This window comes from Drosophila ficusphila, unplaced genomic scaffold, assembly GCF_018152265.1.
Source record: "Drosophila ficusphila isolate 14025-0441.05 unplaced genomic scaffold, ASM1815226v1 contig_198, whole genome shotgun sequence".
Lineage (NCBI taxonomy): Eukaryota > Metazoa > Arthropoda > Insecta > Diptera > Drosophilidae > Drosophila > Drosophila ficusphila.
In genome coordinates, this window is record NW_025064092.1 from 1,580,356 (window position 1) to 1,603,337 (window position 22,982).

The 22,982-nt window shown below is 35.0% G+C and overlaps 4 protein-coding genes across 12 annotated transcripts; 2 read left to right on the plus strand and 2 right to left on the minus strand.

Annotated features, from left to right (window-relative positions):
* The first annotated feature begins 821 nt into the window (after positions 1-821).
* Positions 822-3,527, plus strand: LOC108094616 (G1/S-specific cyclin-D2). The gene is made up of 6 exons (XM_017195298.2): positions 822-1,024; positions 1,080-1,950; positions 2,187-2,408; positions 2,475-2,649; positions 2,715-2,860; positions 2,920-3,527. Exons 2-6 carry the CDS (start codon positions 1,387-1,389, stop codon positions 3,226-3,228), a joined length of 1,416 nt encoding a protein of 471 aa, XP_017050787.1. The 5' UTR covers positions 822-1,024; positions 1,080-1,386; the 3' UTR covers positions 3,229-3,527.
* Positions 3,528-3,859: 332 nt separating this feature from the next.
* Positions 3,860-18,187, minus strand: LOC108094615 (dynamin). 7 transcript variants are annotated; one of them, XM_017195290.2, is made up of 17 exons: positions 18,122-18,187; positions 17,135-17,415; positions 15,391-15,464; positions 14,567-15,323; positions 14,391-14,507; positions 14,099-14,327; positions 13,876-14,033; positions 13,707-13,813; positions 12,947-13,140; positions 10,987-11,106; positions 10,525-10,536; positions 9,854-9,859; positions 8,632-8,835; positions 8,476-8,569; positions 8,273-8,409; positions 8,059-8,201; positions 3,860-4,728 (listed from the first exon to the last, which is right to left on the minus strand). In XM_017195290.2, the coding sequence occupies exons 2-17, from the start codon at positions 17,278-17,280 to the stop codon at positions 4,578-4,580; spliced, it is 2,649 nt and encodes an 882-aa protein (XP_017050779.1). In that variant the 5' UTR covers positions 17,281-17,415; positions 18,122-18,187; the 3' UTR covers positions 3,860-4,577. The 7 variants fall into 7 exon arrangements, with proteins under 7 accessions (XP_017050779.1, XP_017050778.1, XP_017050780.1 ...); XM_017195289.2 differs by lacking the exon at positions 18,122-18,187 and adding an exon at positions 17,847-18,083; XM_017195291.2 differs by lacking the exon at positions 18,122-18,187 and adding an exon at positions 18,028-18,072.
* A 609-nt stretch (positions 18,188-18,796) lies between these two features.
* Positions 18,797-19,776, minus strand: LOC108094569. Its single transcript, XM_017195182.2, has one exon. It carries the CDS (start codon positions 19,689-19,691, stop codon positions 18,861-18,863), a length of 831 nt encoding a protein of 276 aa, XP_017050671.1. The 5' UTR covers positions 19,692-19,776; the 3' UTR covers positions 18,797-18,860.
* A 651-nt stretch (positions 19,777-20,427) lies between these two features.
* Positions 20,428-22,932, plus strand: LOC108094716 (membrane-associated progesterone receptor component 1). 3 transcript variants are annotated; one of them, XM_017195454.2, is made up of 5 exons: positions 20,428-20,524; positions 20,578-20,633; positions 20,830-21,263; positions 21,976-22,128; positions 22,188-22,932. In XM_017195454.2, exons 3-5 carry the CDS (start codon positions 20,897-20,899, stop codon positions 22,454-22,456), a joined length of 789 nt encoding a protein of 262 aa, XP_017050943.1. In that variant the 5' UTR covers positions 20,428-20,524; positions 20,578-20,633; positions 20,830-20,896; the 3' UTR covers positions 22,457-22,932. The 3 variants fall into 3 exon arrangements, with proteins under 3 accessions (XP_017050943.1, XP_017050942.1, XP_017050944.1); XM_017195453.2 differs by lacking the exon at positions 20,578-20,633 and having other exon boundaries at positions 20,435-20,524; XM_017195455.2 differs by lacking the exon at positions 20,578-20,633 and having other exon boundaries at positions 20,510-20,524; positions 20,857-21,263.
* Positions 22,933-22,982: the final 50 nt, after the last annotated feature.

A 22,982-nucleotide genomic window follows, 5' to 3' on the forward strand; every position in this document is an offset into this window, starting at 1 on the left:
CTCTCGGTTTCTATTCAAAGCTATCTCAGCATCCTTAAAGCTTTTTGTTCTCTGGACTCCAGCTGGGCAACAAGCTTTCGACTGTTGAATGCGGGTGTGGGAATAAAGGAATGGGCTGCAGCTTTTGAGCGCCATGCTTGAAAGGAAACCAAACTAAATTAAATAATAATAAGCTTATTAACAATGCTGTATATTGCCAAGACACAAATTTGTAACTCAAAATTCATATAGCGTTCTGAGTGCATTAAAAATGAGCAGCAGAATTGAAGCGAAGAATACTTCAAATGCTTTTTTTTTAATGTCAAAATTTTTTAAATCGTAAAAGATTTGAAATCATAGTTAAAATGACTTAGTGAATTTCTTTAAAATTAAACAGATCAGTAATCGTTGTTGGCTATTTCTTTTTCAATCGATATTCGATATGCGATCTTGTCAGTGTGGCAACCTTACGTTAACATATCGCAGGAATGGTTGGGATTTTTAAGAGATGTGAAACGTATCTTTTCAAAAATAGTTTTTTAATTTCGAGCTTACGTTTAAACGTACTACTTTCCATGTTTTAAGTCCAACGTTGCCCTATATAAATGTTTAAAAAATATACGAAAATAAAATCGACTTTAAACGTGCAAACATTTGTGAATTGTCTTAACAAAAAAAATGTCAACTACCCAAATCAATTGCTCAAATTAAATATATACTGGACAGCGATATGTTTCAACTGCCATTATCACGAAACGCGATCAGTGATCCAGTGTGCACAGGCTATAACTAACGATCACGCAAAAAGAACTAGTTTTTTTTTCCATTATAAGGTGTAACAATCTGGTTCACATGAATGCTTTGTCCACGCCGGTTAAGTGGCAAACGTGTGCAACTTCGAGTATATTTTCTCAATTATTCAACTAATTCATTTACTGTGGTGCTGTGCGGTTCTCGAAATAAAACGAAATTGTCGAAATGTCTGCATTTTCATCGTAGGAAGAATTCTATTCAGCTTGATTTCGAGCGAATGAAACATATTTATGTATGTATATACATAACTGCATATGTATGAAGATGAAAGACTTATTTTTCAACAGGTCCAAAAACATATGTAAATAAAGACATGTAACGGTTGCGAAAGGAAATCAAAGTTATGAGAAAATATGCCGTAAAAAGATTAGTACAAGCGCAAGAGTAAATATTTTACAACTGTCTCCCTCAATATTGTTTTGTGAACACTAACCTTTTTATGAAAAGGAGGCTCCATTGTATGAATATTTTCTGTTGTACGCAGTATTCGATATCAAAGTTTCGTAAAAGTTCTTGATGATTCGGCACGTACAAATGGCTTAGGTTGCAATATCTATATGTTGTATGCTTTGAACCGAACCTCTTGGCTGAACAATGGATCTATTATGTTCGGAAAACATAGTTTATGAACCTGATTCATCCTTGTATCATACAAACAAAAGCCAACCAGAAATGGCAGAGCCCGTGATCTTCGCGGATCCACCATCAATATGTTCAAATACCGATTCTGATCCAGTGCAAAGTCCTTCAAACTTTAACCAAAATACACTTGTGTGCAATATGGAAGAGATCGTGTATATATATACATCGGTGGACTCAGCCGGGAAGAATGAATCGCAACCAGAATTGGAACCACCAACGCAACAAACGCAATCTCTGCAAAGTTATTACATCAGCAACGAATCGTCACAATCGTCAGAATCATCATCACAACCACTTCACGATCGGCTAACTAAATCGAATTCAAACAATTCGACATCTCCGGTTACCGATAATGTTAACACAGCAATCGGGGATCCCACATTGTATTCCGATCGGTGTTTAGAAAATGCACTCAAGGCCGAGGAGAAACACCAGCAAATTGTCGACACGTACTTTAATATCCAGAAAGACATAACTCCTCCAATGCGGAAAGTCGTCGCAGAGTGGATGATGGAAGTAAGTATTGCTATATCTATACCTATATCTTGAAAAAATAACTCAATATACTATTGAAAATGAGAGTGTACAAACTTGCGCTACACTGATATACGCCAAATATCCACAGTTTTCGCCAACTCATTCAGAGTCTTTCATCACAATAGATTACGATTTTTTCATCTCACTCGCACTCTAGGCATGATTGCTCATTTGTTTTAATCGTATTAACTTAAAAAAAAAAAACCTTTTTTCAGGTTTGTGCAGAAGAAAATTGCCAGGAAGAGGTCGTGCTATTGGCTTTAAATTACATGGATCGGTTTCTTTCGAGCAAATCGGTGCGCAAGACACATCTACAAATTTTAGCTGCCGCATGTCTTCTACTAGCTTCGAAACTCCGTGAACCCAGCTGCCGTGCTCTCTCTGTAGACCTTTTAGTCGTCTATACTGATAACAGCATCTACAAGGATGATTTAATCGTAAGTCCCTTGCCAGCGATTTCATTTTTATATCCTATTCAAATGTTTTATATTTGATATTTTAAGAAATGGGAGCTGTATGTTCTGAGCCGATTAGGTTGGGATCTTTCATCCGTGACTCCTCTGGACTTCCTTGAGCTTTTAATGATGCGCCTGCCGATAGGAAGCAAAAACTTTCCAGACATAAACATTGCAAAAGTAAGGGGACATGCTCAAGCATTTATATCACTGGCAGCAAAAGGTAAGCATTAAAAATAATAACTACTTTTCGATTTGCTAATCGACCTCTATTATTTTACTACAAAGAACACAAGTTTGCCAAATTCTCGGCTAGCACAATAGCTGCTTCAAGCATAGCTGCATCAATGAATGGCCTTAAATGGCATCTTCGATCGGGACATAACTTGCACTTTTTGTTGAGTCTTATGACTGACTTAACCAGCGTTGAGCAAGTGAGTTCAATGAATTACCTTGTTATATTTTATTTATTTATTTATTTTTCAAAAAAAAGGCTCAAGTGCAGGATTGCATGTTACACATGGAGGACATATTTAAGGAGCACAGTCGAAACTTGCAGCCCTTTCTTGTGAACATAGATCCGTCACAAATGTCAACATTGTACTACCAGGGTCGTTTTCAAATACATCAAAACCAGCACCTATCCCAAATCTCAATTCGATCCTTGCCACTGCCGAAAACACAAACCGATTGCGTTGAACAACATCAGCAGCACAATTTCGGGACAGCCACGCCCCATCGAACACACACATGCAAAATGCAGGCGCAGGCCCAAAATGAATTGCAAGACGTTACATTTTGAGGAATCAAAAAGTACTACATCGAGATAGGTTTTTAAACTAGGCTTTAAACAGAAATTTATATTACAACATTTTACATTTACGTTTTCACGTTTATATTATATTCCTATATCTCTAAGCGCGGTCAATTACACACGATTTACATCTCCACGGATGTATTTATGTACCCAATTATAATTACTAAACTTTGGGTTTTCATTGTAATTACTATAAATAATAATGTAAAAAATAGTTTTAGATAATCATCATGCAACTTTAAAATGGATAAAACATTAAAACGAGACTGATTGTAAACAGTAAAGCAACATTTTGTTATTTGTATATTAGCTTTTCGAAAACCTACACAGTTAACCAAAAAGTAACGAACTATAAAATTAAAGTTTTACAAAACCATCCAATACACAAACAAAAACAATAATATGTTAAAGTTAAATTTAACAAAATAATTTGGATAATAATTATAGTTGGTAATAAATGGTAGGAAAAAAAAATTCTTTTTCCCGTTTTTGCTTTTTTTGATGTATAACAAAATGGTTCTTTTTTTCAAGTATACAAAAAATCAGGGATAAACAAGCTTACCTTACAGCCATGAAAAGAACGACATATATGCGTTTTAAAGAAAACTCAGTTTCATTTTCATTTCATTTTCGTTTATTTTCTTATTAACATACGACTATAAACAAGAATCTTTTAAGACCATAACCTTAACACACACAATAATATTTTGTATTTATAACTGTTTACGGCAATAGGGACATATCGATGCTAAATCATATGTATTTGTTCTGATAGGTTTTTTTTTTTTAAATATTTTGAGGATAGTCCATAAAATTTTAAAGTGAGTACATAGTTTAATATTACCATCAATATAGAAGCATTGTAACACTGCAATTCAAGCTCTATATAGTTCTTTAGTTTTATTTGAGCTTCGAAAAAAAACTTTATTGCACTCACAAAAGTGCGATAATGCCTGCAGGTGTTTTCGTAACCGCGTTACACATATTGTAATATCTGATTTATCTGCAAAGTTCTAAAAACAACAAAGCTATAAACCTAAAATTGTTATACATATTAATACTCTTTTTTGAAAATAAATTTATTTATATTTTGCATGTTATAATATACTTTAAAAAGTAAATGTTCCATGACGAAATCAGTTCGAAAGCAGTTGTTTGAGTGTAGGAAAATCCGAAAAGCTTGTGACAACGATGAATTTATCCAAAGATTTAAAACCAACAGACATCTAAAAGCTTCGACACTTGATATTTCTTTGATGGTGTGTGATGACGCGCGTACGTGTTTGCTAATTCAGTGAATAATTCCGTTATATATTGTGCTTATGTTGCTCGAATTACTTGAATCGGGAACTAAAGGCATTCGATAACTCGTTGATGGCTGCCTGGCCAACAGCCTGATTAACTTGTCCCCGCATGCTCTCCGGTACATAACGATGAGCGCCCGTTTGCTGGGTAATGGCACCTCCGACAGCTCCAGAGACACGACTTGAAAAGTACAAGTGGATTATTGAAATTGGTATCTAGACTCAGTGCACTTTAATTATTTACTGTTATCAATATAACCAAAAGTTCATAAAGCCCGTTGCAACTTAGGTACTTTGAGTTGATCTAAGGTATGTGGTTCTATTATGTCCGTCTTTTTCAATTTCTTTACTTGAATTGAGAGCTTGTCGTATACTCTAGATCTGAGGTAAACAATCAAGAGTAATCTTGAAGTGTTGAAAGAAATATTTGATTAACCCACAAGTATGAAGTCTCAAAAATACTTATTTATTTTCCGCAAGTATTCACTTCAGCATTACCAAACTCAACATTGCCTAAAATACACATTGAAAATAATAATAACAAACCACCACCATAAGTAGGTAACACTTTCCCTCCAGTAAACAAATACACACTTATGTAATACGAACAATTTATGTATTTATTTATGCACTTTATTTGTGTATACGTAAACTGGTCATATGTTATATAAGTTGCTGCATATTTCCATCGTCACAATCCATTTGAGTAAGTCACAAGAGTATTTTCATGACTTATATTTGTAATCAACATTTAAAATAATACATTTACATGGAAATATTTGAAACATTATTTAATGGGTTGTCGTGGCAAGAAATAGGGATAAAATTCAAAATTAAATAGTTATTTATAGGGCTCTGCTATTATTATTATTATTTTGCACACAGCTGTATATGTTAAATAATTGTTTTTATTTAAATTGGGAATCGATACCAACCACTCAAAATAAGATTGCCATATTAATTCACAGATAGTTTGTATTATATTTTCGTTTAATTTTAAGTGGCCTATGAATAATATGTAGTACTTTGATATATTTCCTGGCCGGCATTTTTAATAAAGTGCCCAAACTTAAACAAAGAGCTATATATATATTTAAAGGAATGGACAGTACAAATAATATTTAAAGGAATGGACAATACAAATAAGTTATTATATCAAAATGTACTTTTAACTAATAAAAGTTATAAATTAATTGGAAGATGCTCAGAATATATCCGTTAACTCAAAGGTCTAACTTTTTAAACCGTGCAACTTAATCGTATAACTTTTCGTTTCTTGGAAACGGGATAGCTGGAATTTTTATTTCCGACAAATTTGATCAGAACGGGAATACGCAATTTCCTCACAAAACCGGTAACAAAATCTTCATGACGAACCGAGAAATACAAAGCGTTGAAGCTTATTTCTTTTTGATTTTAAATACATAGCTGCCAATTTTAGCCGGGCTGCGTAGTCATATTGCCCGTTTTGAAAAGCGAAAGCAAATCTTGCTTACATAGTTAATTGCAATAACTTTTTTCGATTAAACGGAGGGCTAGTTTACTATTTTAATAGTTATATTTTAAGTTCAAGGAAATACTTTGTGACTGACTTGAAATGTTTTAAACGTTGCTTTACCTAACATTTTCTAATTTAATTGGGTTTCATAGTTTAACATCAACAACAACACAATGCAGTTAACGAAAGCTATTTATTAATAGTTAGCTATATAATTAAGATCATTGGTTAATATCGTCACTAAGCATCTGCCCATACAAATAGTTGTCATAACTTTTGAGCGTATGCCATTGATAAGGGGACATTAAATAATAATTAGACATGCACGAACAAATGCACATACATTTGTACATATATTGTATAGTATATCTACACAGGAAAGTAGACATTACGAAAAACATCTTATGGAATTAAAGAAATCATGTGCATCTCGACTAGTTGCTTTTCACATATTAAGAATTTATATCGGTTTTAACGCTTCAGATTATATATTGACTACAATAATACGCAAGCGATTTAAATGTATCGATTTCCCATCGTTGTTACTTTTGGATTTTGCCGGAATAATATCAAAGTTCAATTGTTGAAAGTAGAATTGAGGACTGTGTTGGTTAAATCGTCAGCAAGCTAATTTTTGAAGGTTCATCCCCTAGATGTATCTGTATCTCGATGCTGATAACAATTTAACGACGTCTGTACATGTGTTATTGAGTTTACATATTTGTTATGGTGTCAAGTTGTTTTTTTGGTTGAAGGAGTGTGTATTAAAAGTGTTTCGGTTTTTATCGTATCACATAGAAAGAGAAAAAGAGACAACACAAACAGTTATATTAATTTGGCTTTTAATATCTTGGTCAAGTAAATTATTAGTCAACTTAAATTTAATTGTGAAATCGAACTCAAGCATTTAAATTACTCGACTTATAAAAACATTGTAAATACCGGGTTGCACAGAAATTTCATTTGCTTGGATTCTTCAATTCCATTTCGCCGTGCCACAGACCTTATTTTCTTTAAAATGACTTCCGACTAACCCAAACTTATATAAATGAATATAAAATATATGCCTACATATTATCTTTTGGTAATTCTTATTAAAAGTTAGTGTGTGAAGCATTTGTGTTGTCAGTTAGTAAACATTGAAAACATAAATAAATACATAACAAACATACATAAATTTCCCTGGCCTACGTTGCAATTGATATTTTATAACCTTAGATCAAGTTGCGTTGGGTAATGAGGAGTGAATACTCAGGACTTAAAGTCAGAACACAATATGTACGAGTTGTACGAAATGCTCATTTATATACAACTGTTTAAACTTTAAAGAGACTCAAGCACAAAAAAAATGCAAATACACTGAGGTGCCACATAAATCTTTTTCGGTTAAAATGTTCAACTTCTCACCCTGCCACAGATAGACAGAAGGTCTAGATTGTTAACAATCTTTAGCCGCATATATGATGCAGTAAGAGGTTGTGTGGACCTTTCTACCATTATAGAAAAAGGACGTGAATATGAGATTTTTTTCAAATTCAAAAACTATCTAAAATCTACATTTAAGGGGAATCTTATTACAACTCAACAAATTCGAACCACTTCCCTGCAGAAATACTTTATCACTGATCAGTGAACCGTAGGGCAAGCAAGAACCATAAAGTAAGATAATTTGATAAAATAATGGTAAGTAAAAAAATAAACGTTTGGCTAATTAAAATGCATTTCCCCAGATAAATGGTTTAAATAAGTTATTTCAGTTCTGTGGCAACGCGATCATTTTTATTTGGTTCGGCTTATCGCTGAGGATTTCTGTGACACCCCTAAATATATGGATCGTTATTTTGCATATCAAGCAGAATTGCGGAAAAACATATTTATTTTTAGAATACATAAATCAAAGTTGTTGTCCAACACACAACTTGCGCAGAATAAAGACCCATATATTTATGTGTATTTGGTAGTAAATATATTTCGAGTAACTAAATATAAAGCCGGTTGGCAAAGGGTACTTACGATGGTAGCATTGGTGGGGGCAGAGCTCCTCCGGGACGACCGCCAGGTAGTGGTGGTGCTCCACCTCCCGGGCGATTTGGAATCGCTGGAGCTGGGCGACCTGTAGATGGTGGCAACGGTGGGTTCCGTCCACCCAAGGAGCTCTGCAAAGGATTAACAGGTTTATACAAGTGCATTGGATTCTAGTCTGTATTAATTTCACATCGATATTGACCTGTGCGGAAGGTGCTGGTTTGCGGGGACCACCCGGACTTGGAGGAGAGAGACGTGGGTTGTCCAAACCGCTCGGTAGCCAATCATTTTTAACCGGTGGAGGCAATGGCGAGGAAACAGTGGCCATAGATACGTCGCCTGCAATTTGGGTAATTCATTATTAATAACTTGCCATAGAATCTATAAATTTTGCTTAATATTTACCTATGATCTGCAATGCATCCTTGCAAGCACGGTACATACGAAGCATTTCCTCTCGTCGGGTGGCCGACTCGGCTGACTCCTCCATCATCTGGGACTGCAATATAAAACCTATTAATATTCTGCTATACATGGTTTTCAATTGGTCGTTCAATTTACCTGATCGCCAGACGCATAGAGATGTGCCAAGAGCTCCCCGTTGATGAAGTCCTTGGCATTGTTGATGATGAGCATCATAATTGCCTTCGGCACCATATCGCGAGTGGTCTTTGTCACGATCTTCATGTAGGAGTCAACCAGATTGCGAATGGTCTCGACCTGGCGTTCGAGCTGTGGATCGGTGGAACTCTCCTCGCTGGCCGACTGTTGTTTTCGTATAAGGGTTGGTATGGGGAATCGATAGTAATTTATGGTTCGTTGATCATTTCATAAAGTGCAAAAATACTTCAAAACATAATAACCAACTGAATCGTGCACATAAAACAAGAAAGAACCCAACATTTTAGTCGAGAGTCCGACTTTTGAATTCCCGCTACTCACTTCCCAATTTCAAAATAAGTTTCATATCTAGAAGACGTTTCTGTGGATCTTTAACACAAACCAAAGGTTATAGTGACTTTCCTTTAATATCAATTTGTTAAGCTAATTGATAAGAATTTTTATAAATAAAAGATGACTCTACCTTGATAACAAAAATAAAAAGGCAAAAGAATTGAATGTTCTGCGTCAGCATCTTTAATGGATTTTCCGAACTCTTTTTTTTTTTTATTGTGACGAAACACACTCAAGGTTTCATGCATTTTAAATATTTTGAAATCTAACAATTTAAATTGAAGAATTAAATAAACTTGTGTTAATAAATCGGTGAAATTAGTAGGTGTAATTATAGTAATAATTTTGAAAATATGAAATTGCGTGCAATGGGCAGCCGTTAAATTAAAGTAAAATCCGCATATTTAATATGGAAAAGAAGTGAGTTTGGGTTTTGCCTTGATATTTCAACAAATCAAATAATAGAGGCGGACCACAACTCACTTTTCTTTTCGCAATATATTTAAATGAGCTTCGTTTACTTCGATTTAAGACGGATTTCCATAAAATGTATGAAAATAAAAAGAAAACCAATAGAGTCGTGGATTCCGACTAAAGGATAACCGCTACTCACTGCCCTTTTGCCAAATAGTTTTATCACCTTAAAGGGATCAGGGAAATTTACCAATTTCATAAATATCAGATACTCAAAAGTATGGACAGACAGACCTAAGTAATAATTTGTATCTATACGAGAGTAACGGTTATAAATATATAAATTTGTTTAAAGAAATTCAACAATTACGTAAACAAAAGATAAACTCAATAGAAATGACTTAAATCAACATACTTGTTGCTAAAAACCAACCGGAAGAAATTATTAATTTTGTGTGTTTTTTGGCGTTTCATTTATTTGGTCGTTTTGTTCGGTAGGTGGCGGAAAAATAGAAGAGAACACATGTTCACAATTGTTAAAAGAAACGAGTAACAATGAAATAGTCGAATTGCCCGACTATGGGGATTTCTGTAATTATAAGTTGGTTAAATAAAGTAAGTACATCAGCATCGCTGATGAAAAGCCGGCAAACTACTTTCATTTAAATTAATTCGAAGTAATTCGTTGACCTATGAAAAGGCCTGTTTGGTTAATGAAAAAGTTAATTGTTGCATAACTCGAATAAATATATAAGCATTGTCTTGGCATTTTAGAGTGTTTAAATGTTAGTTATTTGGATTATTAATATTAATGCCATATACGCTAAATAGCAATTTTGTTATTTCAATTTTGATACATTTTTAGCAGTTAGTACTAGCTAAAGTTTTTACAAATAACTTTTGTTCTTCCAATACCTCACTCTAAAAATTAAACAAAAATAAATAAAAGAAAACAAGTCTTAAATAATCAAAAGGATGTTAAATTAATGTATTAGTTATTAGTATGTTAGTTCGCATATGTTTATACGAACTTTTACAAATAAGTACAAACAATAATTATTCGTTAAGTTGCAAGGATTAACAAACCTCTTGTCCTTCCTGGATGACGATAATACATAAAGCAGCAATATTGCGAGATAATTTGTTGATTTGGTCATTGGAACAGCAAAAACAAAGATACAATGAATATTTCATTATTTTTCTTAGGAAGTCAAATCAAATAAAATTCTGTATAAAAAGTAAAACAAACTGAACAGCTTGATCTTATCTATAATAATCTTGATCTTGTACATTATTGCAGACAATTGGGAATGTCATATGACTAAAACTGAAATCTAATTGAAATAGAGGATTTGTTTTTACATTTTTTTTCACCGAAGCTATAATGCTTTTTTGAAGAGCATAATATTAATATCAGTTTGTTAAAAATATTACAATAGTGGTGCGTCAGTCAATTGTTTGTGTGGCATTTATTAGACACAATAAGTGTGCAGATTAACCTTTGAGTGGGGAATAAAATCTATAAATATTGGCATTTTATATACGCACCTCGTCGCCATTTTCCTGAGTCTCCTGCTTCTCGGGATAAACACCAGCTCGCAAGAAGGAAGCTTTCCAGGACTCCACATCCTCGACGGTTTCGCACGACAACTCCAGTTGTTTGTAGTCCTAAAATATCGCGTTTTTAAAAGCGTCGAAGCAAACACAGAAAAAATAAAATGAATATATAATTGAAGGTTTCAGCACTCAATATACAATCAGATTAAGAAGTTGGTGATGTTTCTTAAGTGGTAATTTAGCTGTTGCGTTTAGTTTTGAGTTATGTTTGGGGAAAAACAAATAAATCTTGAACTCACAAAACCGTATAAATTGTACCTTAAATTCGTCGTTAGATAAACAGAAGTTTGATGCTGAGTGTTAGAAATACCGCTTATTTTGCCTGAATTTCGAATATAAATAAACGAGAAATATCTCTTTTTCTGAGACTTGGTAATAACAACTGGAAGTTTGAATAAATAGAGCCTATAAAAGTATACGAGATTTCACCTTTGAAAAATGCTTGAATTTAATTTGAAGCCTTTCTTTCACAGCTTTTATAGATACAGAGCATTTGGCCTGAAAAGATTACCCTAAATCTAAATCAACGAAGATATGTTTGTCTGTTACTATTTTTAAATACTAACTAACTATAAAAGCTAGGCAAAAAGTATTGGACTTTTAGACTTATCTAATGCCGGAAAGTTTTCGACTTTTGATCAGCTTTCTTTAAATCTGAAAGGTAGAGGCAGAAAAGTAAAGGCATGAAGCAGGTGGTAAAAAGTTAGATTTATGTTTTTCAAATAAGGGCAGACAACGGACTTCTCAGCTTCTGTTTTGGGGTGATGCTGGCGCTTATCCTTTCCCTGTTGATATTACATTAATGTCGCAGTCCCATAATACCGCCATATACCCGTTGAAGCATTCCCATTTCGAAACTCATTTGTGGATCTGTTGCAGAAACCGTCGACCGACTGTTTAAATGATAACTATAACAAACATGAAAACAATTTAATAAAAATTAATATTGTGTGGTGTTGCCTGCGTAAATATGGCTTTGTATACTCGACGGATTTCTGGTGGAATAGAAAGGAAGTCCCAGCTTCGATTCGGCTTTGTATTTAAAGCTAACAATTGTGTACTTTTGTGGTATTTGTTTTTGTAATATGAATTGAAAAAGTGTTGCGAAATTGTTATATAATATTTTACATTTGTTGTTGAAAGGTTGCTTGTGAAAAACATAAGTAAAAAGAAAGGCATGGAAACAGTTTTCAATGTGGGATTTAAGTGTTTGAATATTTCTAAGAAGAAGACTTTTAAATTTGAAATGAAAATGTAATAAGAGCGAAAAAGGAAGTTAAGTTGATCATTCCTAGCATTTACAGCAAAAGTTAGGTTATTTCTTCTTAAGCTTGAGCTGAGTAAACAGATTTTAGTAAACTATTTTACAAAATATCGAAAACCATTGGTTTTATTCCGTTGGAAAGCCATGCCAAATGAATTGCGATTGTCAAGTGCCTTCTCAAAACTTCTTTTCTTTTCAACTTCTGCTTTGAAAAACACAAGCTTCAAATACATTTAATAGGTTAGAGAATGATGAATGACTAGTTTTGTGCGCGATCCACTGGGAATCGCAATGAAGTTCTTAAGCTTATAGCATCACAAAATAAAAAGGCAAAAGGAGTTTACGACGCAGCAAACTCCTTGCCCTTTAATTTGACTTAAATGTTGATAAAAACATAGTAATTTTTATATTATACAAAAAAATAATTAATTGATCTCTTGCCCGACTGTTTAACCAAAGGATTCAAATTGGGGTAGATAATGAAATTTGAATTATTCTCAAAAGTATCTTTAAAAGTTGCTTTTGTTTGTTTGTTTAGTTATTTTGATTTAAAGTTTTGTTTCTCTGGTTTTGTTTTCTGAAATCATTTAAAATTCATTTTTTTGTATGCTAACAAAAATTACTAACCTTATAAACATTACGTCCATCGGGACTAAATAAAGCAAATGTAACACGTCTAGACATTGACATAAATCCCTGTTCAATATCACGCAATTTTAAACCATCCAGCGGCAGCATGAACTTCTTTTCCTTCTCATCCTCGTCCTTATACCAGGAGATACTCTCGGATGTTAGCACAAACCAATAGGGACGCGATCCACCTGCAAACACACAATCACAAGTTTTTAAGTGCTCAACCAAAGACAGACAGTTTCCCAAAAATTCCAGGTCAGTGTTTTTATGAAGTGAGGTTAAGATTAAAGTACTTTCTTTTGGGGCGAAGATTTTCTGATGCGAGAAAAACAACATGCAAGAGAATACAGAAGTACGAATGAGTAGTTTCTGTTTTCCCGAAGCAATCTTCAATTGCAATGGTGGCTGAATGAGGAACTCCGTTTTCCAAAACAGCGAATGCGTTGCAATCAACTTGTTCAGCATTGAGTGTTGAAGAAACACTTGTAACATTATGCAATGAAAAACCAACGCAGCTTTTTACCTGACGAAGAGTGGAAAAATAGTGCACTAAGCGGTCCAGGTCGTCCTAATTTTTTTTCTTCTAGTAATAAAGATATTAGTCAACACAAAAGCAATGAAAATAACTATCCCAACCCCTTCGGCGTTGAAAAATCATAACGCGCTACAAAGTACTGGTAACTGGGAACCTGAACCTAAGCAAATAATTGTAAAAGGGCAAAAGGAAATTGGTGAATCCTTCTGTTCAACGTACCTTTCATGATACCCAGGTTTTGTATGACCATGTGACCTTTGCGTATAACTTGGTTGCCCAGCTGACGAGTGCCAGTTTTATTGGCGTTCTCTGATTTATTTTGAGCGCTGAAACAGGACAACAACATGAAATCATTTGGAAGAAACACAAAATGATTGTTGATACACACTTGGCAAAACCAATGAAGTCCTCATGGTTGGTGTTCATGTAGGCCAGCTCGAAATCAATGAGCAGCAGAATTTGTTCCTTGCAACTGTGCTCGCGTTGGCGCACATGTGTTGTGATAATACGTTCGGTTTCCTCTCGCAAACGCGGGTATCTTCCCATCTAGCCGAAATAACAATAACTCAGTATAAATTCAAATTGTGAATTGAGTGAGTTAGTTGACTTACTTTAGCGGTGCACATGCGCACAACTACAGAAAGTTCCTGTACGACTAGATCGACACACTTGATCACCGGCTCCTTGAGCAGCGCAATCTGCCTCTTGACAATCGCCTCGAAGGCCATGTCGGGTGTGAAGAGGCCCACGCGAATACCGTGAATATTTCGAATTGCGAATGAGATCTCTCGCCGTAGCTCCTTCTCGTCGCAAGCCATCTTGACAATCTCGAAGCGAAGACTGCAATCGAAATAAGGGTAATGGTTAATATTATCAAAAGCAATTGGCAGTGGGACAACTAACCGTTCGTGGAAAATGCGATTGATCTTGGCGCCGCCCGAGAGCTCATTTGTGTTGACCAAGGCCGAGCCACTGCCCTCAATTGTTCGCTCGAAGTCAGACTGCAGCTGCTGAATCATTCTGCAAGAGTTCCAGGTTTAAACCACAAGGTAAACACTCTGTATATTGATTTGGCTTACTGGAGCATAGCTTTTGTTTTGATGCTGGCATCGCCGGGCTGAAAGTGCTTGAACTCCTCCACCTCCTTTTCCAATGTAAGCATCTGCTTTTGCAATTTATCGCGCAAGCCAGGTAACGTGTCCCTAATGTGATTGGTGAGCTGTTGGTTGAGCACCCGCTGCAAGTAGGGGGTACCGAGACGATCGGCCATGTGACGGTAGGATGGATGGCTCAAGAAGAACTTGCGCTCGGCGGCCAACGCCTGGTGGATGTCCTTCCTGCCCTCGATGTCCTTCTGTGACCGGTTCACGACGCCAATGTAGCCTCGGCGCAGTGGGAGCAGCTTGTTCTCGAGAATGTCCCGGGCATCGGTGCCCTCGTCCATCAGGTCCAGCTTGGTGATAACGCCAATGGTGCGAACACCCTGTGGATCCACCTCCTTGGCCAGCTTGAGGGCATCCGAGTTGGCCAGATCGGTGTTGGCCGGTGTCACAGCCAGAATCAGGCAAGTCTCCTTGCGAATGAATTGGAATATCATCTGTTTAATTTGCTGTTCAATATCCACCGGCTGATCGCCAATTGCCACTTTCGTCAGGCCCGGCAAATCGATCAGCGTTAGGTTTAGTACATGGGGCGAGTACACCCGCAAATTAATTGGAATGTTTGAAATGCCTTTGTTGCTGCCAGTCACACGATCCGTTTCATCCTCGATCTCTTTTCTGATCTCATCGAAGCTCGCAAACTTTTTGCCTTTACAGTGAAGGAACTCTCCATATTCTGTTGGCAAATCGACATACAGGTATATTGAACGTGCTCGCAGAGTGGAATTGAATGACCAACTTACCGGTAACTCCATTGATCAGTTGCAATATCAAAGGTCTACGAGTCACGATACCCGAGCCACGCGGCAAGAAATCTCTGCGAAAAGCAAAACAATGTATTAGTCATCGGAACCAGATAAGGGGGTTTACCACCCCCATAAAGGAAATCAGATATAGATTGTATATAGTTCCTAAGAGTTTCTAACTCTATTAATTTTTATTTTAAATGTTATAAGGTCCTGTATTGTATAACTTATCGGTAAAGAAGCTTGAAGCAACCTTTTTGAATTAGCACTAACCTAGGAATCCCTGCATTAATTCCCAGAAAATGTTGTTTATATTTTTTTATATTTTATGCTGTCTCTATAGCATACAATCTTTAAAATAACATATGACAACATAAAATAATTAAAACCTAAGCCCAATAAATTCTTAAGTAATACCCAATGACTGGCTTATCAATTGCTGTTGCCAAATTTGCATAATATTACTCATTCATGCATTCATTCATTAACAGTTTTTAGAGATGATTGCATCAAAGTCAAGAATTAGCGTCTATATCCTGTTGCTATAATCTGGTCAATATTAGCATTAGCTTTTGGAATTTGGAAAGGTTGGCTTGCCGAAGTTGGCTTCCTCTCTTGGTTCCTTGATTGCTCCATATGTAATATGAGAAACCACCCTAATTGACATACATACGAATAAAAGACGGCGCATGCGGAATCTATCTGGACTATTTTTAACATAGTCAGCTTATGTAAGCACAAACTTTACATGGTTTAATGCAGTTTTCAAATATGCTGATAAGTATAACCACAAAATTTGAAGCCATTTCAGGCATATTACATATTTCTGACTAATCAAATGACCTTTGCATTGATGCCCTCTTGGCATTTTAGGGGAAGTAGGTCTTTCAACCAAGCCAATCTGAAGCAGAGTGTTTTTAAAAATCGATTGGGACGAGAAAAGCGCCGTTCGAAACTTTAATGATAGCCGCACATTCATTCATTCCTTATCTATATTTTTTGGGGCGTAAGCCATTGTTTTCATTATGTTTGTATTTAGAGTGGCCACTCACAAAGAGAATTGAGAGACAGCGCAGGCATATAGATACAACTGAGAGCTACGGGCACAAGTATCGGTATTGATACATACATTTTATATTTTATGTTAACAATGTTGACCTTTTAATTTGTATATATAGTAAACCTATGTTCTTCTCCTGCTTGAACTTGGTCTTAATATCAGATTTTACTCGGTAAAGATACATTTTCTTATCATCGTAATTCAATTACTGATAATGTTTGCTCGTTATCTACCCATTTTGTATGTACATACATTATTTATCTGGCCACTTGTTTTGGAATGCAACGATTATAGATTGTAAAATAGCGCAGGTTTTGTTATCAATAAACAAAAATTACCAGGAAGTGATAATGGCATATGACGAACCCTTAAATGGATATTCGCAAAATATTGTCAAAAAATAGAAACAATTTTTCAATTACAATTTTAATTTAAAAACAAAACCCCAGTTATTGTTATTTAAGGTACAGTTTTCGTACAAAAGTTAAACGACTAGAGAAAAATCGATTTGCTCGGCTGCAGTCGAGAAGCTTAAAAACAAACCTATTCAGGCTAAAGCATAGAACTTGGCCAATCTTAAGTGGGGAATTATCAAAGGGTATGTGTATGGATGTATGTACATATATAGGTGCAAGGGAACACATACATATTAACAGTTCGCTCCTTAAGGGCTCTACTTACTTGCCAACAAAGTTCTCCAAAACTGAACTTTTGCCCGCTGATTGACCACCGACCACTGCGATTTGCGGCAAATCCAATTGCATGTGCACGCCAAGAGATGTGAATGCATCTTGCAGCTTATTTACAATTGTTATTAGGTTATCCATTTTTCACAACGATTTAGTTTACAAATTTTTCGGATCGAACTGCGCGACGGACGTCTTCTGTTTCCCTGGAATCGTCCGGGTTTTGTCTTCCCTTTTTCGTGTTTTACAATCTCAAGGTTTTCTGCACTGCAATTGCTGTATTTATTGTTATAAATTAATTAACTACAATAGGATTGGTTTTTTTAATTTTTTGCTTTCTCAAGTTCTTTTCCTTCACTCTTTCACATTACTTTATGCATTGGTATCAGATGTATGTGTGTATGTATATAACGTAAACAATACCAGCGAGTTCGGGCTTTATAAATCGAGATAAAAAAAATGAATATGCGTAACACAAACAGAACTGGATGGGGTCCCCAAAATGCTAACCCACATGTGCAGTTACTCATTTTCCAACACGTAAACGCGATACAATAATACTACTACAACGAAAAACCTTTCATGCGCTAGGTTTATATTATTAATAACAATAATGAAACTTTTAGAACTCGACAGCGGAGAAATTTTTAAGACTGGTTCACATTTGCACCGAAAAAAAAGTTCGTAATGCAACATATATACTCCACCAAATTTCTGATAAGAGTCAAAGAAAATTGACATCGACTTTTCCAGTCGTCACTCGGTTTTTGCAAGCGTAGAAGTGTAGGTGTAAAATGTTATGTTTATAGCCCAACAATGCACAACAAAAAATTAACAATTTCGGTTTGACGTTAAACAAATGGGTTTCTTTCTTTTTAATAAACAGACGACGGCTATCACCACCAACTCTCCGCTTGCCAAACGTTCAATGGATTTTTTCGACTAAAACTAGAGATGCCAAAAAAGGATTCGTAATCTGTACCCGATAAGCTGATTTTTTATGTTTTTGGAATAATTGATTGGGCTGAAGAATACAACTCACGGTAGAATCGATGTATCGAATATTTTCACATATATGTGAAGACACACTCGATAAATTTGATAGCGATTAATGGGCCTGCGCATTGGTGTTCGTTTAATATCGATACCATAATAAATGGAAGGTCGATGATTGCGCTTTTGAATTACTAATTATTTGTTTACATTTATTTTGTTAATAATACTTTTGAAACTGCAGAAATATATTTAAATTTGTATTAAAAATAATATGCTTAAATATTTTTGCATATGTGACAATTGACCAAAAAATATATTATCAATGAAATTCCAACACGTAAAAATCAATGTAAACATTCATTATATGCTTTCGGTATATCGATAGTAAGCGCAGTCGCAGTAAAGCAATCGAGCATATTCGTCGCTAACAATAGTTTTAGGGAAACAACACCGCAATCGATATTTAAAAATTTATTTGATAAATTTGGCATTTGCAAAAAATTAACAACTCATTAATATTTTAAGTTTCAAAACTAATGTTGCTTAAACACCTCATTAAAAATCTTTTAACCATGTAAAAATGTTTATAAGCAATAAAAAATACTTTTTTTTAACTATACCGATTTATTTAAATAAAAATTTTATAAACTTCTCGGAGGCTTGAAATTTAGTTGTTTAAAATACATTAAAATTAATATATTTAAATATAATTATTATTTCATTTTTTATGTGGCTTTGGCAATGTTTTGTTTATGCTGAACCCAGGCCTCTTTGAACTTGCGCATCTTGCCGTGAATTTTATCCATAACTACACTTTGATTAAAATTGAGGAAATCTTGTCTCATCTCCGGCCATTCACTGTCTTCAGAACGACAGTTTTTATCATTAACAATTTCTTTCGATTTTACAATGCTATTTGTACCAGCGATTTTATGCTGATCGAGCTTGGCCAGAACTTCCTGGACGTGATAAAGACCGCTATTCGTTTTATCACGAACAAATTTTATCCGTGGAACTTCGCCCATTAGATGAAGTTGTGATAGCTCGTGCTGCAGTTGGCCACTTAAACGATTTAGTTTTTCTTCAAGGGCGTCGTTTACCTGTCCATCTTTACCAAGCCAATAGACATTGATTCGGGTGAAATCGCTGGTGATCTTTACATAGGAAATTTGAACACCTTGACCGACGATCGAATCAGCAATGGCTCCAGTGGCCAAAATATCGGTGATGTTCGTCATGAAAACCTTATTGAGAACGGACATGCGTCGATGATTGTCCGGAGTGGCATGCGAATGAGGTGTTCCGAACTTCAGAGCGTGAGGTGAGGACTTGTGGAATCCAGCGCCACTTGATGCGGCATTATTATCCTGCGATGGGTACCAACGACTGTTGCTGCCCTTTTGTCGATTTCCAAACAACGAGCTAAATATTTTGCCTTGGCGCATTACATTCTCCTTTTTCGTCTTTGTGCTTTTACATCGCGCAAACTCCTGATGATACACATTATAAAACAGGGAATTTCCAGTTCGTATCCTCAATATACGACTACCAAGCATTTAGGCCAGTTTCAAAAATTATAATTCCTATATTAGGTAAACAAAGTAGCAGAATGTGCATTACATTTAGTGGGACTAGAGTCTGACCGGTAAAAAATACCAAAGTGATGGAAGAAACAATGATATTATAGCTCAATTGCACTGACACCATATGGCTCGGTACAATCGATTGGCTTGTTCCATTCCATACTAAATCGAACTCTAATTACGATGATACAACTTCTGCATAATGATAATAAAAAAAAGATCGTACATATTTTGATTAGTTCTTGTCCAGCGCCATTTTTGCTTGCTTTAAAAAAAGGTTATATTTAATTAAAATTTTGATTAATAGTACGAAGTACGATTTAATTTTAGTTGTTATAATCACAACATCTGTTATTATTAGTTCAAACCCCACAGAAGTTTGTTGACAATTCTTAGTGTTACCCTATCGTTATCCTTTCGTTAGTTTTTTATGATGAAAAATAGCTGAACAATAACTCAATCAATAAATAAATGATATTTTTAAATTTTTACATTAATACTTACACCTTTAATACGCAACCACGAAACATAACTTACTTTTGATATTATAATAGCCAACCCAGTAGCTAATACGATTTATTTTAAGCTAAATAAAAATCGTTGTTTCATATTACTAAAATGTCCACGTATTCCGCCTGACACTTTTAGTGGAAATAGGTCATAATATGTATTTTGCAGGTTGACAACATGTTACAATCGCTGCTGTCGATTACTTTTCAGTAATGAAAGACCTTTAACCTACTAAAATCATTGTCACAATTTTCATAGCTAGTTCGCAAATTTGTAAATACAGTGAGTTTCAAAAGGTCAGTATTTGCTCCCAATATTAGCATTAGTTTATCAAATCGTTCTTGCGTAGTAAGAATTCATCGAAGTCTTATAAAAATAAACATTTTTCAAAGTCACGACTGAAAGGTAAGCCGATAAACTTCGGAATTTACATTGCATTTACATATGTGAATTATTTTGGTCCATTTCTGATGCGTTTTTTTTTTTCTTCTTTTTGGATGCTCACCAAATGCATGTACATAAACGTGGGTTTGTACGTATGACCACGTATTTACAACTAAATGTAAATTCTTGAAATGGCAATGACCAAAACCGTACATAGGTTGATGTATTATATTACAATATCCAGCGCATAACATCACTAGGAGGGAATTTATATTTCCAACAAGATGGATTCCAAAATCGGCGCAGATCAAGCACAAAATTCCGTTTACGACAAGGAAACTGAAAATGTTCTTAGCAACGATGATTCTTCATTTTTGGCAAACATAATACGCGAAATCTTGTATAGTCCAATGAACTTGGCCCTTTTGGCGATAATATGTTTCTTGGTATACAAAATCGTTCGGGATCGCACTGAAGTACCATCTGTGGGCGTTGCTAAACCATCTGAACCTGAGTTGCCTAAAATCCGTCGTGATTTTACGGTAAAGGAACTACGCCAGTACGATGGAAATCAACCCGATGGCCGAGTTTTGGTCGCTGTAAACGGAAGTGTTTACGACGTTAGCAAAGGGCGACGTTTCTATGGACCAGGTGAGTTCCACACGACCGGGAAAAAATAGAGTTAATGTATGTTGGAGTCAAGCCAATGTAAGCAATTACAATTTGAACCGGGAATCTACAGGTCAAGCTATTGTATTCAAAGGTCTTTCACTTACATATGTGTGTATATGGACACGAACTTGAACTATCAACACAAAAGATTTCCAATTGTGATACTTAATATGTATACTGTAACGTTTTTTTTTTAATTTAATTTATCAAAAATTTAAAAACCTATCGCAAAAGCTGTTACCAAAGAAATAATTTGATACAACCAGTTTTAATTAGTTTCGTTTAAATTTGTTGTAATGTTTATCTATAGTGTCGATATTATTGCCGCAACTTTCAAATTAGAGTCGGATAAAATTATAGGTAAAATATCAAACCTTTATTCATTTCTTCGTCATTCCAATACTCTATTGTTTGTGCTATAGTTTTTCATGAAAAAATATAAAATGTAAAATAAATAAATATAAGAGTTTTGTAAATTACAAATGTTTATGCAATTGTATTATAACTAATGAGTGTGAGCAAGAGAAGTAGACACAATGACGTAGTTGCGCAGAACATTCCTGGCTTTGCGCACTTGATTGCGCTATCTTTCTCAGTGTCGTGGTCATGATAAGCGCTTACTTAATTTATAAAAATCATACGAAATTCTCTTATCAACATTAATAAAGCAACTTACTTGCTTGTCTTACAGGTGGCCCCTACGCAACATTTGCGGGAAGGGATGCCTCTCGAAACTTGGCCACATTCAGTGTGGTTTCAAATGATAAAGATGATTACGACGATTTGAGCGATCTAAGTGCCGTAGAAATGGATTCTGTACGCGAATGGGAAATGCAATTTAAGGGTAAACAAACAAATCTTTTTTAATGTGGAGAAAAATAATATTTATATTATATTTTTTAGAAAAATATGAACTGGTTGGTAAGCTGCTGCGTAAGGGCGAACAACCAACCAACTATGACGATGATGAGGACGATGATAATGTCAACAATGATGAAGCCGCTGGTGTGCCATCAGATCCTTTGACAAACGAACAAACCACCAGCTTGCGGAAACGTCTACCCAAGTCGAAAACTGAGACTGATGACACAAATCCAGAAAGTCACGTTTTACAAGGAAACAAAACAACCATAGATAACGCACAAGATGAACCAACTTCTACCGATTGTTAGCAAATCCGCGGTTTTTTGTTTTGCTTTTGGATGTGGCTGTAATAGTTTATTTTTGGTTAGAAACACAACAAAACTAAATAGCATTTCTGACTCTTTTGATGCTGCCTCTGCTCCTTTAAAACTGAGAACAAGAACTAATTGGGAAAACATTTAAAGAGATCATCACCCTAATTTGAGCCATACAAACAAGGCATTAAATTTATTATGGAAATTTGGAAAGAATTTAAAAAGCTATTTAAAGATTTTTTTAATGTAATTCTATGAGTGCAGCCTTGACAAAAGCTATAGTTGTTACTATATTTCACGTTGTGATGTGATCTTGTTCCATATATTATAGAAGTATATTCATAAACATGCAACAAACGGAAATTGTAAAATTAATTAAGACGGAGGCCAATGTGTGAGGGTAAGGGAGTCATTTTCGTGGCAATATAAATTTAAATGTAACTATATTTGAAAAAAAAATTAAATTTCTACACGTCTGTTTACTTTTTTTGGGGATGGAATACAAATGAATTTTTGAAAA

What these genes read in the sequence shown, in the direction of transcription:
- LOC108094615 (XM_017195290.2), bottom strand. Translation starts at nt 17,280, where the DNA reads ATGGATAACCTAATAACAATTGTAAATAAGCTGCAAGATGCATTCACA. An exon ending in ACTGATCAATGGAGTTACCG is followed by an intron (nt 15,324 to 15,390) that starts GTAAGTTGGTCA and finishes ATTTGCCAACAG; the next exon opens with AATATGGAGAGTTCCTTCAC. An exon ending in GGATGCATTGCAGATCATAG is followed by an intron (nt 8,410 to 8,475) that starts GTAAATATTAAG and finishes CCCAAATTGCAG; the next exon opens with GCGACGTATCTATGGCCACT.
- LOC108094616 (XM_017195298.2), top strand. Translation starts at nt 1,387, where the DNA reads ATGGATCTATTATGTTCGGAAAACATAGTTTATGAACCTGATTCATCC. An exon ending in TCTACAAGGATGATTTAATC is followed by an intron (nt 2,409 to 2,474) that starts GTAAGTCCCTTG and finishes TGATATTTTAAG; the next exon opens with AAATGGGAGCTGTATGTTCT. An exon ending in TATATCACTGGCAGCAAAAG is followed by an intron (nt 2,650 to 2,714) that starts GTAAGCATTAAA and finishes TTTACTACAAAG; the next exon opens with AACACAAGTTTGCCAAATTC.
- LOC108094569 (XM_017195182.2), bottom strand. Translation starts at nt 19,691, where the DNA reads ATGCTTGGTAGTCGTATATTGAGGATACGAACTGGAAATTCCCTGTTT.
- LOC108094716 (XM_017195454.2), top strand. Translation starts at nt 20,897, where the DNA reads ATGGATTCCAAAATCGGCGCAGATCAAGCACAAAATTCCGTTTACGAC. An exon ending in GCGACGTTTCTATGGACCAG is followed by an intron (nt 21,264 to 21,975) that starts GTGAGTTCCACA and finishes CTTGTCTTACAG; the next exon opens with GTGGCCCCTACGCAACATTT. An exon ending in ATGGGAAATGCAATTTAAGG is followed by an intron (nt 22,129 to 22,187) that starts GTAAACAAACAA and finishes TATATTTTTTAG; the next exon opens with AAAAATATGAACTGGTTGGT.